Here is a 17,326-nt window from a genome sequence, read left to right as displayed (position 1 = left end):
TCAGATACTTTGCTGGGTTTGATACCCTTTTTGTTGTTGTTGTGTGTCTTAGAGCTTCAGGACCTAGGTACTGTCCCTGAGCTTTTATTCTCAAGGCTAATGCTCTACCACTTGAGCCACACCTCCACTTCCAGCTTTTGGGTGGTTCACTGGAGATGAGAGTCTCATGGACTGGCTTTGAACTCCAACCCTCAAATCTTAGCCTCCTGAGTAACTAGGATGACCGGAGTGAGCTACCAGAGCCCAGTGACAGACAGTCTTTCATTTAGTGAAGTTTTCTTGGAAGATCTAGGACTGCTTGGGGCTTGCCATGAAGCCTATAAATTATTCAATGTCAGAGAGCTAGAGTAATTAGTAGGCTCTAAACCGAGGACAATATTTGGCCTGCAGCCCATCTAAGGCCCTCAAAATCATTTGGCATACGGTGAGACAAACATGTCTACTTTCTATATGCTTTCTCGTGGCTGCCTTTGGCTGATTCCCTGTATTGATAAATTTGTCTGCCCCCCCCCCCGCCATGTTATAAATATCCAAATGCCAAATAAACAGAAAATAGGTTCTTCACCCCTACAACCTTGGGTGGTAAAGGGACCCTTCCCTAAGAGGCCCTGGGATTAACAGAAAGGGCTGGGAGTCAGTGTCTGCTTCTCACCTCCTTGCAGGAACCAGTGAGCAAGCCTTACTCTCAGGACCTGTCTCGGAGCCCACAGAGCCTCAGCGACACGGGCTATTCCTCTGATGGTGTGTCTAGCTCTCAGAGCGAGATCACAGGTGTTGTGCAGCAGGAGGTAGAGCAACTTGACAGTGCTGGGGTAGCTGGGCCTCGCCCACCCAGCCCCTCAGAGCTCCACAAGGTAGAGAGCAGCATGCGGCCTTTGCTGGAAGCCAAGGCGGTGGCCCCCAGTGGGAAGCAGAGCAAACCACCCAGCCGCAGCACTGTGGAAGAGCAGAAACACAGGCCCCACTCCTTATCCATCATGCCTGAGGCCTTCGACTCCGATGAGGAGCTGGGGGATATACTGGAGGAAGAGGAAGATTCCTTGGAGTGGGGCCATCAGAGGGACCAGCAGGACACAGCTGAGTCTTCCGATGACTTTGGGAGCCAGCTGAGACATGACTACGTAGAAGACAGCAGTGAAGGTGGCCTGTCTCCTCTCCCACCCCAGCCTCCAGCCCGGACCACAGAGCTAACCGATGAAGAATTTATGAGACGGCAGATCCTAGAGATGAGTGCAGAAGAGGACAACTTGGAAGAGGATGACACTGCCATCTCCAGGCATGGCTTGGCTAAACATGGCACCCAGAAGGGTGGTTCTAGGCCTAGGCCTGAACCTAGCCAAGAGCCAGCAGCACTTCCCAAGAGGCGTCTGCCCCACAATGCCACCACGGGCTATGAGGAACTGCTCTCTGAGGGAGACACAACAGAGGCCACTGACAGCAGCGGGACTCTGCAGGGCGGGCTCCGTCGCTTCAAGACCATTGAGCTAAATAGCACAGGGGGCTATGGCCATGAGTTAGATCTGGGCCAAGGTCCTGACCCCAGTCTGGATAGGGAACCCGAGTTGGAGATGGAGAGCCTGACGGGCTCCCCTGAGGACCGCTCCCGTGGGGAGCACTCCTCCACATTGCCCGCCTCCACCCCCAGCTATACATCAGGCACCTCACCTACCTCCCTTTCGTCCCTGGAGGAGGACAGTGACAGCAGTCCCAGCCGCCGGCAACGGCTAGAAGAAGCCAAGCAGCAGCGCAAAGCCCGCCATCGTTCCCATGGGCCTCTGCTGCCCACCATCGAGGACTCCTCTGAAGAGGAGGAGCTGCGGGAAGAAGAAGAGCTGTTGAGGGAACAGGAGAAGATGCGGGAGGTGGAACAACAGCGTATTCGAAGCACGGCCCGCAAGACCCGAAGGGACAAGGAAGAGCTGAGGGCCCAGCGTCGACGAGAACGCTCTAAGACCCCACCCAGTAACCTGTCACCCATCGAAGATGCATCCCCCACGGAGGAACTGAGGCAGGCTGCCGAGATGGAGGAGTTACATCGCTCTTCTTGTTCTGAGTACTCCCCCTCGCCCTCCCTCGATTCGGAGGCTGAGACCCTAGATGGCGGCCCCTCCCGGCTGTATAAATCGGGGAGTGAGTACAACCTGCCTACCTTTATGTCCCTCTATTCTCCGACGGAGACGCCCTCGGGTAGCTCTACGACCCCCAGTTCCGGACGGCCCCTCAAAAGTGCTGAGGAGGCCTATGAGGAGATGATGAGAAAAGCTGAGCTGCTTCAGCGACAACAAGGCCAATTGGCAGGAACCCGGGGTCCCCAAGGTGGCCCCTCTCAGCCTACAGGCCCCCGGGGCCAAAGCTCCTTTGAATATCAAGACACGTCAGATTATGGCAGGGCCACTCTGACTGCCTCAGAGAGCACACCTGCCAGCCTGGGAGCCACTGTGTATGAAGAGATTCTTCAGACATCACAGAGCATAGCCCGCATGCGCCAGGCCTCCTCCCGGGATCTGGCTTTCACTGAGGACAAGAAGAAGGAGAAACAGTTTCTGAATGCCGAGAGTGCATACGTGGATCCAATGAAGCAAAATGGTGGCCCACTGACTCCTGGCACCAGTCCCACCCAGCTCGCGGCGCCTGTGTCTTTCTCCACCTCCACTTCGTCAGACAGTACGGGAGGTCGAGTTATTCCTGATGTCAGGGTCACTCAGCATTTTGCAAAAGAGCCTCAAGATCCCCTCAAAGTGTACAGCTCTCCTGCCTCTCCCAGTTTAGCCTCGAAAGAGGTGGGGACGTCCCCCCAGGGCCCTGGGATCCCGGCCACCACAGCTGTGGCTCCTTGTCCCACGGTTCTACCACGAGGGTATATAACCCCATCCTCTCCGGCTGGCTCTGAGCGCAGTCACTCACCATCTACCACAGTCCACAGCTATGGACAGACCCCAACCACTGCAAACTATGGGTCCCAAACGGAAGATTTACCCCAGACTCCCAGCGGCCCTGTTGGAGTCATATGGGCCACCAGAGAGAAGCCCTTGAGTGGAATTGATGGTGACACTGCTACTCCCCAGCCTCCCCGGGGACATTCCTATTTTGCAGGTTCGAGTCCACCTCTCTCTCCATCTTCCCCCTCAGAAAGTCCCACATTCTCTCCAGGTAAGCTGGGCCCAAGGGCCACAGCAGAGTTCTCTACACAAACGCCAAGCCCAATCCCTGCCTCGGACACGTCCCGGAGCCCAAGTGCATCCACTCCTTCTCCTATGGTAGCTCAAGGCACACAAACACCACACCGACCCAGCACACCTCGCCTAGTGTGGCAGCAGTCCTCTCAAGAGGCTCCCATAATGGTTATCACGCTTGCATCAGATGCTTCCAGCCAGACCAAGATGGTGCATGCCAGTGCCTCCACCTCCCCACTGTGTTCGCCTACAGACACCCAACCCACCAGCCACAGCTACAGCCAGACAACACCTCCAAGTGTGTCTCAGCTACCCCCAGAGCCACCTGGGCCACCAGGCTTCCCACGAGCACCGAGCGCCGGTGCAGATGGGCCTCTGGCACTGTATGGTTGGGGAGCCCTCCCTGCTGAAAACATCTCCCTGTGCCGGATCTCCTCTGTCCCTGGAACATCTAGAGTTGAACCAGGCCCCAGGCTCCCTGGAAGTACCGTGGTAGACCTCCGTACAGCCGTCAAACCCACACCTATCATCCTTACTGATCAAGGCATGGATCTGACCTCTCTTGCTGTGGAAGCTAGGAAATATGGCCTTGCCTTAGATCCACTTCCAGGACGGCAATCAACCACAGTCCAGCCTTTGGTTATCAATCTTAATGCCCAAGAACAGACCCATACTTTCCTGGGCACTGCCACCACCGTGAGCCTCACCATGGCCTCCTCTGTACTCATGGCTCAACAAAAGCAACCTGTCATCTACGGAGACCCCTTCCAGAGCCGGCTTGACTTTGGTCAAGGTTCAGGTAGCCCCGTGTGCCTGGCACAGGTCAAACAAGTAGAACAGGCAGTTCAAACAGCTCCATACCGAAGTGGACCCCGGGCAAGACCCAGGGAAGCTAAGTTTGCCAGATATAATCTTCCCAATCAGGTAGCACCCCTGGCCAGAAGAGATGTTTTGATTACTCAGATGGGCACTACCCAGAGTGTTGGCCTCAAACCAGGATCAGTGCCAGAGCCTGGTGTCGAACCACACCGGGCCACTCCTGCAGAGCTGCGATCACATGCTCTGCCAGGTGCCAGGAAGCCACACACAGTGGTGGTACAGATGGGAGAGGGAGCAGCAGGCACTGTAACCACTCTGCTTCCCGAGGAGCCAGTGAGTGCCCTGGATCTCACTGGAATGAGGCCTGAGAGCCAGCTGGCATGCTGTGACATGGTCTACAAGTTCCCCTTTGGCAGTAGCTGCACTGGCACCTTCCACCCTGCCCCCAGTGCGCCTGAGAAGAGTGTGGCAGAGGCTGCTGCACCTGGCCAAAGCAGTGGCCCCTTCTACAGTCCCCGTGATCCTAATCCCTCTGAGCATACCACCTACCGGGCACATGAAAAGCAGAGGTCCTACCCACAGGGCCTCCCTGGCAGATTATATTCCTCCATGTCTGACACCAATTTGGCTGAAGCTGGCCTCAACTACCATGCGCAAAGGATCGGGCAGCTCATCCAGGGCCACGGCCGTGACTCGGCTGTGGATCTCAGCTCACTGAAACACTCCTACAGTCTGGGCTTTGCAGATGGACACTACCTGGGGCAAGGCTTGCAGTATGGCTCGTTTACAGACCTGCGCCATTCCACAGATCTTTTGGCTCATCCCCTCCCCATGAGGCGCTACAGCTCAGTGTCAAACATCTACTCGGATCCCAGGTACGGCCCACGGGGCGATGCAGTTGGCTTTCAGGAAGCCAGCCTGGCCCAGTACAGTGCCACGACAGCCCGAGAGATCAGCCGCATGTGCGCTGCCCTCAACTCCATGGACCAGTATGGCGGACGGCATAGCACCGGTGGCCCTGAGCTTGTGCAGTACCAGCCTCAGCACGGGCCAGGGCCCAGTGCCCCTCAGGGTCTGGCTCCCCTTAGACCTGGCCTCCTTAGCAACCCCACTTTCCCAGAAGGCCATCCGAGCCCTGGAAGCCTGGCCCAGTTTGTACCAGCAGCAGGCCAGGGAACAGCAGTCAGACAGCTTCTGCCATCCACAGCCACTGTGCGTGCAGCCGATGGCATGATCTACTCTACCATCAACACCCCGATCGCTGCAACCCTGCCTATCACCACCCAGCCTGCCTCCGTCCTGAGGCCCATGGTACGCAGCGGCATGTACAGGCCTTATGCATCAGGTGGAGTTACAGCTGTGCCACTCACCAGCCTCACACGTGTGCCCATGATTGCCCCTCGGGTACCTCTTGGGCCCGCAGGGCTCTACCGATACCCTGCACCAAGTCGATTCCCCATGGCTTCTGGCGTCCCACCCCCTGAGGGACCCGTGTATTTAGGAAAACCTGCAGTTTCCAAGGCCCCAGTAGCAGGGAGTGGATCAAGACCAGAGCTGCCAGCAGGGGGCGCACGGGAAGAACCTCTTTCTACAACTGCTACTTCCACCAAGGAGGCCACAGTAGTCCCAACCCCTGCCCCACCAGCTGGTCCAAAGCCACCACCTGCCGATGCTACTGCTGGAGCCAGCAGCCGGCCTGGACTAGAGAAGGAGGAAGTAACTCAGGAAGAACGGCAGCGGAAGCAACAGGAGCAGCTGCTGCAGCTGGAGCGCGAACGGGTAGAGTTGGAGAAGCTGCGACAGCTGAGGCTGCAGGAGGAGCTGGAGCGGGAGAGAGTGGAGCTGCAAAGGCATCGAGAGGAGGAGCAGCTGCTGGTGCAGCGGGAGTTGCAGGAGCTGCAAACCATCAAGCACCACGTGCTACAGCAGCAACAAGAAGAGCGCCAGGCGCAATTCGCACTGCAACGAGAGCAGCTGGCACAACAGCGCCTGCAGCTGGAACAGATTCAGCAGCTGCAGCAACAGCTGCAGCAGCAGCTAGAGGAACAGAAGCAGCGGCAGAAGGCGCCCTTCCCTGCCGCCTGCGAGGCACCCAGCCGAGGACCTCCACCAGCTGCTACCGAGTTGGCTCAGAATGGCCAGTACTGGCCCCCCCTGACCCACGCAGCCTTCATTGCTGTAGCAGGGACGGAAGGGCCTGGGCAACCTCGTGAACCCATAATCCACCGTGGACTCCCTAGCTCTGCTTCAGACATGTCGTTGCAGACCGAGGAGCCGTGGGAGGCAGGCCGAAGTGGCATCAAGAAGCGACATTCCATGCCACGCCTGAGGGACGCTTGTGATTCCGAGTCAGGGCCGGAGCCTTTGGTCAAGAGAATCGCAGACAGCAGTGTGCAGACTGATGATGAGGATGGGGAAGGCCGTTATCTTCTGACTCGGAGGCGCAGGACACGCAGGAGCGCTGACTGCAGCGTGCAGACGGATGATGAGGATAATGCCGAATGGGAGCAGCCAGTACGCCGCCGTAGATCCCGCCTTTCCCGCCACTCAGACTCCAGTTCTGACAGCAAGCACGATGCCACTGCCTCATCCTCCACTGCCGCCATTGCTGCCAGGGCCACGAGCAGCGTGGGCATCCAGACCATCAGTGACTGCTCCGTGCAGACGGAGCCTGACCAGTCGCCCAGGGTCTCTCCAGCCATTCATATTACAGCCGCCACCGACCCCAAGGTGGAGATTGTCAGGTACATATCAGCACCTGAGAAGACAGGGCATGGGGAGAGCTTGGCCTGCCAGACAGAACCAGATGCGCAGGCGCAGGGTATGGCTGGGGCACAACTTGTAGGGCCAACTGCTATCAGTCCTTACCTGCCTGGTATCCAGATTGTCACGCCAGGAGCCCTGGGCAGATTTGAAAAAAAGAAGCCAGATCCTTTGGAGATTGGGTATCAAGCCCATCTACCCACAGAGTCCCTCTCACAGCTCGTGAGTCGTCAGCCTCCTAAATCCCCCCAGGTTCTCTACTCACCAGTGTCACCCCTATCCCCACATCGGCTCCTGGATGCCTCCTTTGCTTCCAGCGAGAGGCTGAACAAAGCTCACGTGAGTCCTCAGAAGCACTTCACGACTGACAGCGCTCTCCGCCAGCAGACGCTGCCTCGTCCCATGAAGACCCTGCAGCGGTCCTTGTCTGACCCTAAACCCCTCAGCCCCACCGCCGAGGAATCTGCCAAAGAGAGATTCTCCCTCTACCAGCACCAGGGGGGGCTGGGTAGCCAGGTATGGGCACAGGGGCTGGTTTAGGGTGGTACAGGGGTCTCTACCTGGCCTGAGGGGCTCCAGAGGGAGGGTTTCTTTTGGGGCGGGGTGGGGTGGGGTTGGAGTCATCTTTTGTTCCAGAATCCCAGGAGGAGTTGAAGAGTAGATCTCCTTGGTGTACATCTGATAGAGCCTGTCAAGGACACATTGGACAAATATATACACACACAACAGCCATCCATATAAACTTCCCACTGGAAATCTCAGTCTCTCCCTAGCCCTGTGCGTTTACTACCTGTACCTAGTCCAATCTTGCCCTCTCCCTTCAGACCTCCTCAGCCCTCATGTCTTAGTCTAGGTACCAGGCTCTACCTTGATTCACATACATGGATGTTCCTTAAGGAGTAATACAATTCTGGTGAGGCTGTTCCCCACTTCCCATACCTCTTCCACAGCTGTCTGATTCCCTAGAGGCTCTTTGTGGCTTTTGGTACAGATACTTGAAGTCTAGTTGTCGTTAGTCTACTGGGATTGTGAGTCTGCCATGGTGGGGAGTGAAAGGGCTTTTGAGGGCCTAATACCTAGGGCTTTTGCATACCAAGCAGAAGAGGGTAAGCATTTAGGAAAGTTCTAGAAGGCTGTGGAAGTTCTAGGCAGGTGAGACAGAATTGGTATTTTAGGGTTTCCAGGGCATAATGTGAGATGACAGGTGAAGAAAGAGTTATAGGGGAGTGGAAGTCAGAATCAGAGACCCTAAAAGTATATTTGTCCATTGTTTCGGATGTGATGCAGAGGCAAGAAGTAGAGACAGCTGTTGTTGAGGTGGGTAGTTCGGACAGAGCCCCGGTTTGTACAGAGCCCAGTTGAATGCAGGTTGGGGATAGGGCCAGAAATCTGGCACGTGGCCCTGGTTTCATACATACAGGTCTCATGGTTTGACCATGTGAGGCCAGGCTGTGCTGGGTATTCATGGTATGTGGCCAAAGTTGAAAAACAAAACAAAAGAAAAAAACAAAGTAAGGAGTTCAGAGCTAAAAAAAAAAAAAATTCTATTTGGCAGAACATTTATTTATTGTATAACATATGGCAAAAACACGTAGGAAGACATTATGTAGTTACTTTAGCGAGGCAAAAAGATGCGAATCCTAGATAATGAGCGTGACTGAGGAAAATTGAGGGAGCAGGGGCTAAGCCAAGTGCGCATGTCAGCAATGCTGGCAGGACACTAGAGAAGGAGGATGGGCAGGCAGGGCTGAGTCACATGCCACCTTAGAGATGAGCGAGGCAGGAAGTAGAAGAAAAGCCTCTGAGCCAGTGAGCCAATACCACGTGACACACAGTGCGTCTCCACTCATGATTCTGTCCTTCAAGAGCCTGATGGACTCATAATCTCCCAGTACACTTTTTCTGTTCATACTTTCCACTGCCTATCAATGGCTAGGTTCCACACTCAACTCCAAAGCACAGAAGGTAAATCTGCCTCTGGTGCCTGGAACTCTGGCAAGGAGAAACACTAGAAAGTGATCATAGGAAATTCCCTTGTGACTAAGAAACCAAGGCCAGGGGGTGGGAAAGGGTAGGTAGGCTTTAAGACTGCCTGGTAAACCAATGCCCCTAACTGTGCAGAGCCCAGCTCCGGCTCCAACCCAGGCCTGAGTTCTTCTACCCCACACCCCACCAAGCCAACCCACACCTTAGGTCTCAGTGCTGCCCACCCTTCCCTCTGTCTCAGGTGTCGGCGCTGCCACCCAACGGCCTAGCCCGCAAGGTGAAACGGACACTGCCCAGCCCCCCTCCAGAGGAGGCTCACCTTCCCCTGGCTGGCCAGGCCCCCCCACAGCTGTATGCAGCCAGCCTGCTACAGCGAGGCCTGGCAGGACCTACCACCGTCCCTGCTACCAAGGCCAGCCTTCTCCGGGAGCTGGATCGGGACCTGCGCCTGGTGGAACATGAGTCCACTAAGCTGCGCAAGAAGCAGGCGGAGCTGGACGAGGAAGAGAAGGAGATCGATGCCAAGCTCAAGTACCTAGAGCTGGGCATCACCCAGCGCAAAGAATCTTTGGCCAAAGATCGGGGTGGCCATGACTACCCACCTTTACGTGGCCTTAGTGAACACCGTGAGTACTTATCTGACAGCGAGCTCAACCAGCTGCGTCTCCAGGCTTGCCCTACTCCCACTGGTCAGTATGTGGATTTTGCTGCCACTGTCGCTGCACCTGTCACCCCATCCGGCCCCTCTGCCTTCCAGCAAAGCCGCTTCCCACCTCCGACCCCACAGTATGCTGCAGGCACTGGTGGGCCAACCCAGAATGGCTTTCCAGCCCACCAGACACCCACCTACTCTGGTCCCAGTACATACCCAGCACCTACTTTCCCTCCTGGCACCAGTTACTCAGCTGAGCCTGGTCTACCAACCCAGCAGGCCTTCCGTCCCACAGGCCACTACACACCCCAAACACCCATGCCAACCACCCAGAGTCCCGGTTTCCCAGTCTCAGCTGACAGCCGGGCCCCTCATCAAAAGCCCCGGCAGACTTCACTGGCGGATTTGGAGCAGAAAGTACCCACCAACTATGAGGTGACTATGGTGACCATGGCTTCAGCCTCCTCTGAAATAGGCTACGGTGGTCCAGCAGTGAGCAGCGGCTATGAGCAAAGCAAGGCTGCTGAGCTGCCCCGGGCCAGTGTGAACCAGAGCCCAGCCCCCACCTACCCCTCTGACTCCCATTACACCAATCTGGAACAGAACGTTCCTCGAAATTATGTGATGATTGATGATATTAGCGAGCTTACCAAGGACAGTACCCCCGCTGGGCCTGAGAGCCAGCGCCTAGAGCCTTTGGGGCCAGGCAGCAGTGGGCGTCCTGGGAAGGAACCTGGAGAAGCAGGTGTCCTTGAGGGACCCACACTGCCTTGCTGCTATGGAAGAGGGGAGGAGGAATCTGAGGAGGACTCATATGACCCCCGTGGGAAGACTGGCCATCACCGGAGCACAGAGAGCAATGGCAGATCTACCAGCAGCCACTACTACGGTGACAGTGACTATAGACATGGAACTCGAGCAGAGAAGTATGGTCCAGCGCCTGTGGGGCCTAAACATCCCTCCAAGAGCCTGGCCCCAGCTGCTGTCTCTTCAAAGCGTAGCAAGCACCGGAAGCAGGGCTTGGAGCAAAAGATCTCCAAGTTCTCACCCATCGAAGAGGCCAAGGATGTAGAATCAGACCTGGCTTCTTACCCATCACCTGCTGTCAGCAGCAGCCTGGCGCCCCGGGGCAGGAAGTTCCAAGATGAAATCACCTATGGGCTCAAGAAGAATGTGTATGAACAGCAGAGGTATTATGGGGTATCCAGCCGGGATGCAGTTGAGGAAGATGATCGCATGTATGGTGGAAGCGGTCGCATGACCCGTATGACCTCTGCCTACAGTGGGGAGAAACTCTCCAGCCATGATTTCAGTGGCCGAAGCAAAGGGTACGAAAGGGAACGAGATGCCGTAGAACGGCTTCAAAAAGCAGGTCCCAAGCCTTCTTCCCTGAGCATGGCCCACGGACGGGCACGACCCCCGATGAGAAGCCAGGCCTCGGAAGAGGAGAGTCCTGTCAGCCCCTTGGGGCGACCTCGTCCTGCTGGGGGAACCCTCCCTCCTGGGGATACCTGTCCACAGTTCTGTTCCAGCCACTCCATGCCTGACGTCCAGGAACACGTCAAGGATGGACCACGGACCCATGCATATAAGCGTGAAGAGGGCTACATCCTTGATGATTCCCACTGCGTGGTTTCTGACAGCGAAGGTAATGGCGGCTAAGGGTGATTACGGCCTGTGCATAGAGGGCCTTGAGTCCCCAGATGTCCCAACAGGATCTGGGCTTGGCCCATCCTTATCCATGGGCCCTGAGGTTTTTTTTTTTTAGTCTGTTCTACCTGCTCCTGGGTTTTCTGGTTGTGGGAGGGGGGGCTTGGAGACCTAGTGATCTCCTTTGTGGCTTAGTACCTACTGTCTGGTTTCCTTGCATGGCTTCAGCTAGGCCTCCCCCCCCATCGCAGGCAGCTCAGGGGTTGATGGGTGTTCTGTTTTTGGTCTCTGAAGCGTATCACCTGGGCCAGGAGGAGACGGACTGGTTTGATAAGCCCCGGGATGGCCGCTCTGACCGATTCAGGCACCATGGGGGCCATACAGTCTCCTCCTCCCAGAAGCGAGGCCCTGCCAGGCACAGCTACCATGACTACGATGAACCCCCTGAGGAAGGCCTGTGGCCTCAAGATGAGGGTGGTCCAGGTCGCCATACCTCAGCCAAGGAACATCGGCATCACAGTGACCACGGGAGACACTCAGGCCGCCATGCCAGTGAGGAACCTGGAAGGCGTGCTACCAAACCACATGCTCGAGATGTGGGTCGTCACGAAGTTCGACCCCACCCTCAGCCCAGCTCTGCCCCAGCCATGCCGAAGAAGGGTCAGCCTGTGTACCCCAGCTCTGCTGAGTATTCCCAGGCCTCCCGTGCTCCATCAGCCTACCACCATGCCTCTGAAAGCAAGAAGGGCTCCCGGCAGACCCACTCGGGGCCTGCTGCACCGCAGCCAAAGCCAGAACCCCAAACACAGCCGCAGCTGCAAGGACGGCAGGCAGCTCCAGGGCCACAACAGTCCCAGCTGCCACCATCTAGGCAGATGACCTCAGGGGCAGGATTACGACAGCCACAGATGCAGCAGCAGCAGCAGCAGCCGCCACCGCAGCCGCAGCAGCAGCCACAGCAGCAGCAAGCTCTCGGACAGCAACCTTCCCAGCAGATCCCATCACAGGCTCGACTCCAGCAGCAGAGCCAGCCAGCCACCAGAGCCGCAGCTCCTGCTGCCAGTCAGCCAACAGGGAAGCCACAGCCAGGTCCTACAGCCACTCCCAGTCCCCAGCCAGCAGGACCGGTAAGTAAAGCACCCCGTGTATGGGGAAGATGCAACTAAAGCTTTAACACCAGGCTTGGTTGCCAGGCAGGGTGTTGTTGGCAGATGGAATGGACAGGATCTCAGCTACAGGTTCTGTGTTTACAGCCACGGGCAGAACAGGCGAATGGCCTTAAAGGGACAGTCAAGGCACCCCAACAGGGGAGGGCTTCTCAGGCCCAGCCAACACCAGGACCTGGAGCTGCAGGTAAGCCTTGAGTATTCTCAGTTTTGTTCATGCCACACAGACCGCTCTCTCCCTGTACCCACAGACAGTGGGATGCCCTCTTGCATGCCACCACTCATCCCCAACAAGGTACCCAATGGTATCACAATGAAACCTCTCTGTCTTATTCATATATATGAATGAACAATACAATTTAGAGGGGGACAGGTACCCAGTAGGCTGCAGATTTCCCAGAAGAAAGTGAATTTAGAATGAGCTAATGGAGTCACCAAGGAGTTCTGGGCAGAGAACCTGGAAGACACTGGTAGGTAGAGGGCCAACCATAGTTCTGTACTCTCTCCTTCCTTCTCTTTCCCTCTTCTCTGCCTTCTTATCCTCCTCTGCCTTTTTATCCATTTGACTTTCTTCCATTTCCTTTTATTTTCTCTCACCTCCTCTCTCTTTTTTTTTCCTTTTTGCCAGTCCTGGGGTTTGAACTCAGGGTTTAAGCATTGTCCTTGAGCTTTCTCAAGGCTAGCACTCTACCTTTGGGCCACAGCATCACTTCCTGCTTTTTCTGTGTATGTGGTACCAAGGAATCAAACCCAGAGCTTTAGGCATGCTAGGTAAGCACTCTACCACTAGGCCTCAACCCCTGGCTCCTTTTCTTTCTATTCTTCTGTTAATTCCTGTCACTTCCCCCATGCTTCCACCTCATTGAGTACCTGTGATCAGGTTTCCTCATGGCTACCCTTTTCTCATACCCTAAAAAAGCTAGGCCAGGCATAGCTCATAACAATGGTATTTCCCACCGCCTGCCCCTCCACTTCTCCCTATAGGTGTGAAAGCTGGAGGCAGGCCTGGAGGGACCCCAGGAACTCCTGCTGGCCAGCCAGGTGCTGATGGAGAAAGCGTGCTGTCCAAGATCCTTCCTGGTGGGGCAGCAGAGCAAGCTGGCAAGCTAACAGAAGGTAATTCCTGCCACAGGCCAGAGCCATCCTCCTGAATGGTTGATCCTAGTGCTGTACTCTATGGGGGGAGGCTGGGTCTGTGAGATGAGTTCTGGCACAGGTCTGCCAGAAAACCTTCCTATTACCACCCAATAGATTTCTGGGCAGTTCCTGCCCGATCTGGCTGAGCTTGGCTTCACTGTAGCTCAGGAGTCCTGACAATGAGGGGTTCCATTTCCTGATATCTCTCTTTCTTTCTCTCCCTTTTATGTCACAGCTGTCTCTGCCTTTGGCAAAAAATTTTCCTCATTTTGGTGACCATGCCCAGCAGGGTAAGTATGATTTCACTGATCATGCAGTTATTTTACTTTTTTTTTTTTTTGCCAGTCCTGGGCTTAAGCTCAGGGCCTAAGGACTGTCCTTGGATTTTTCTCAAGGCTAGAACTCTACCACTTGAGCCTCAGCACCACTTCTGGCTTTTTCTAAGTATGTGGTACCAAGGAATCGAACCTGGGTCTTCGTGCATGCTAGGCAAGCACTCTACCACTAGGCCAAACTCCCGGCCCTTTACTTATTTTTTATTCATTAGTTCAATGTGTATTTTCATATGAGTAGATGGAATTATAAAGGATATATTTTTCCCCAGGGATTGAATTTTGATTCAAGTGCTTGTTGTAAAATATAATAATAAAAATACTTACTGGGCACGGTGGCTGACACCTGTAATCCTAGCTACTCAAGAGGCTGAAATCTGAGGATCATGGTTCAAAGCCAGCCCAGGAACTCTTATCTCCAATTAATCACTAGAAAATGGGAAGTGGGGCTGTAGCTCCAGGAATAGGTCTCATAAACTTTCCTGCTTAGGCTGGCTTTGAAGCATGATCCTCAGATCTCAGGCTCATTAGTAGCTAGCATTACAGGCATAAGCCATTGGCACCTAGCTCTTTGTCTTCCTCTCAATTTCTTATCTCCTTGAAGTGCTCTCATGACTGTGGGCTGTACATATGCTCTTTTGTAAATTCTCCATAGGTTCTTAAAGACATAAAGAGAAATATCATTGCTGTGGAAAAATCTCTGGAGTCAAAGGCCTGGGCGCAGCTCTGGACTCTGCGTATAACAGTGAGTATTGACCAAAGTGGTATGGGAAAGAGAAGGGTACAGAGGGTCAAGGCCTAGGTGAATGAGCCAGCATCTACAAATTCAGCTGGGATGGGCCAATAGCCCTTTGGGAAACAGGCTGATATGCTGTGTTAGATGGTGGCCAATGAGTCAGGTGATATCCCTGAGGAAAGGGCCAACTGTGCCATTTGACCGGAATATGTATGCTAGGCCCTGAGCCCAAAATTATCTTGGAGAAAAGGTTGGTCAAGGGCTCCTATGGAAGACATGTCAGTTCTCAGATCCCTGGTACTGATGCCTCTTTACCAGAGTCCCCAAACTCTGCAGAACTTAGAAACTTTGGTCTTAAGGTCAAGATGTTGGCTTCACGGGGGTGAACTTGTAGCTCACAAGATGGAAATGTGGAATGAGGTAAACAGAAAGAGGACATACCTACTCAGGAGCCTGAGAACTGAGAGTCACTGTTCTGAGTGAGCCCAGGGAGAAAAGTCCTAGTGAGACTCATATCCAATTAACCACTAAAAAAACCAGAAGTGGCACTCTGGTTCAAAGTGGTAGAGTGCTAGCCTTGAGTGAAAGAGCTCAGGGACAGCTCCCAGGCCCTGAGTTCAAGCCCCCCAACTGACCCAAAAAGAGTTATATCGCTTTCTGGCAGATTTGGTTCTTTTCTACCTGTCCTTTTCACTGTGGCCTCCAGCCTGTCTAAGCACCTGTCTTTCCTTGCCTGTGACTCCCTTTGGACAAGAAGAATGGTCAAGGAAGTGGCGCTGTGACTCAAATGGTAGAATGCTAGCCTTAAGCTGAAGAGCTCAGGGACAGCACATAGGGCCAGAGTTCAAGCCCCACAACTGACAAAAAAAAAATGGGGGGAGTGGGTGGAGGGAGAAGTAGGTACCTAAAATTCTCGACAAAAACCTTTTTTTCTTCTCCCTTCTTCCTCTCTCCTCCCTCTCCCTACTTTAAACATCTTTCCCAAGCATCTACAATCTAGCAAATCCTTGGTCCAAAGACTCACCCCTGGTGGGCTGCAGCAGAAGAGATCTCAAGTTGAGGACAGGATGCTTTCTAAGCAGCAGCTGCCTGGGTGAAGTATCTGCTGGCCACTGGCCACTGCCCCCTCCTGAGTGGGGGAGGAATTGTCTCTCCAGAGATCCTGCCTTCTTCAGGCCAGCTGACTCTGGGGAAGGAGATGTCCTCTTCTTCAATCTGCTGCTGTCCCCACAGCTGCCTCTCTGCAGTCTGGCCAACCAGGCTTCTCATGCGTTATACACAGAGTTTGGGCACACCATCAGCCCTCCCTCTGAGATGCCAGAAGTTTTTCCACAGCCTTGGAGAGGAGCTTTTGACTGAGGGTTGGGGGGGTCCACCCACCTCCTAGCCCTGGGGCTCCAATTTCCTTCACATTCCAGCTGGCCCAGATTCTTCTGTAGCCACAGGGCCCTGCCACCCCCCCTCCCCTCCCCCTCCCCTTCGCCATTGCCCTCTGGGCGACATCAGAGGACACATCCATGTGGCCAGCATGGGGTTGGGAGAACTTTACAAACATTAGGACCTAACACTGTCTCATCGCTGAAAATAAGAGGCCATAGCACCGAAAAGCAGCGTGGGCGCCGGCTGAGACTTCTCCCAGCCCGTGGATGGCAGCGTGTTGGGCACGCCAGCCATTACCTTAAAGCCATCCTCCCCCTCCCCCCAAAAAAACCTCACCCCACCCCAGCCATCATTATTTTAACCAGCCGGCCCCTCATCCGTACAACCTTGCGGATTTCTTTTGATTTTAAGAACAGCCTTAATCATTCCAGTTTGATTTACGTGTATACCTCATAAGCATATTTCTTTTTTTCCTCTCTCTCTCTCTCTCTCTCTCTCTCTTTCTGTTCATCCCTTGCCTCTCCCCTTGTGACTGATGGTTTGGTTTCCTCTCTGCTCTGCCCCAGATTAGCACCGGGGAGAATGTTGACTTAGAAGCAATAGGGGGCGCAGCATGCCACCAAGAGCACAACCCCAGGGCAAGGTCCAGGGAGGCCCCTCAGCCCGCCTCTGTTTACTGTGCAATTCTAGTCCTTCTTAAGCCATCACCAGTGGGTGTGCTCAGAGCAGAGGGGCCAGAGCTCCTGCCAGCCGAGGGAAAGGCCCAAAGCCCTGTGTTCTAGGAGCGTGCTACCGTCCATCCACTTGTGGAGAGGGCAGTAGTTCTCCCTCCAAAATCCTTCCCTTGGCTCTGGCACAGCCACAAGTCTCATCTCTAATGTTCTATGCAATGAAAATATAAAACCCTCAAAGACAACTGTTAATAGTTAACCGATTCCATGTTATGTATAAGGAATTAATTGCAAACGTGCAATTGAGAAACTGAATAGATATGCTCATATCATACTACCCTCCCCATTCCCCATTCCCGGCCCCTGCTCCCACTATGTATTTGTGTGTGTGTGTGTGTGTGTGTGTGTGTGTGTGTGTGTGTGTGTGTGTAGGTGAGCGTGCGTGCGTGTGTGTGCGCGTGTGCACTTCTCAGTCTGTGGCATGTTTGACCTGTGGCAGGACTCGCTGCTGTCAGGTGAGTCACCGCCTGCCCTGCAGTGGAGCATGCGCAGCTCGCAGCCTCTTTGCACGATTTCATCCATTTTCAATGCTTGACCCTCTTGCTTGGAGTTCTTTTTGCCTCCGAACCTCTTCTCTTTTAGGAGCATTTGTGGCTGACTTCTGCATACGCTAGTGAGGACATGCCAGAGTTGTTTGAGTGTGCCAGCCTGGAGGACAGGCAGTTTGAGGTCCCCCATGTCCTGCCATTTTCTCTACTAGGATAACAGGTTAAAAAAAAAGAAGAAGAAAGAAAGAAAACCCCAGAGTAGATATAATTATAGGAGCCTGCACGGGATGTAAGTGTATGAACGGTATGAAAG

General features: G+C 54.4%; 1 protein-coding gene across 1 annotated transcript in view; it reads left to right on the top strand.

The window, feature by feature from the left end:
• The window catches only part of Bsn (bassoon presynaptic cytomatrix protein), a 55,037-nt gene extending 37,757 nt beyond the window's left edge, over window positions 1-17,280 (top strand). The window contains exons 5-12 of the mRNA XM_090323188.1: window positions 663-7,271; window positions 8,983-11,041; window positions 11,338-12,170; window positions 12,297-12,396; window positions 13,194-13,325; window positions 13,582-13,636; window positions 14,334-14,423; window positions 15,401-17,280. Coding sequence (XP_090179314.1) covers window positions 663-7,271; window positions 8,983-11,041; window positions 11,338-12,170; window positions 12,297-12,396; window positions 13,194-13,325; window positions 13,582-13,622 — 9,774 coding nt within the window. The 3' untranslated portion in view covers window positions 13,623-13,636; window positions 14,334-14,423; window positions 15,401-17,280. The remainder of the gene's footprint in view (window positions 1-662; window positions 7,272-8,982; window positions 11,042-11,337; window positions 12,171-12,296; window positions 12,397-13,193; window positions 13,326-13,581; window positions 13,637-14,333; window positions 14,424-15,400) is intronic.
• Window positions 17,281-17,326: the final 46 nt, after the last annotated feature.

Source organism: Megascapheus bottae, chromosome 32 (assembly GCF_031878675.1).
Source record: "Megascapheus bottae isolate mThoBot1 chromosome 32, mThoBot2.hap1, whole genome shotgun sequence".
Lineage (NCBI taxonomy): Eukaryota > Metazoa > Chordata > Mammalia > Rodentia > Geomyidae > Megascapheus > Megascapheus bottae.
This window is presented reverse-complemented; position numbering and strand designations above follow the sequence as displayed.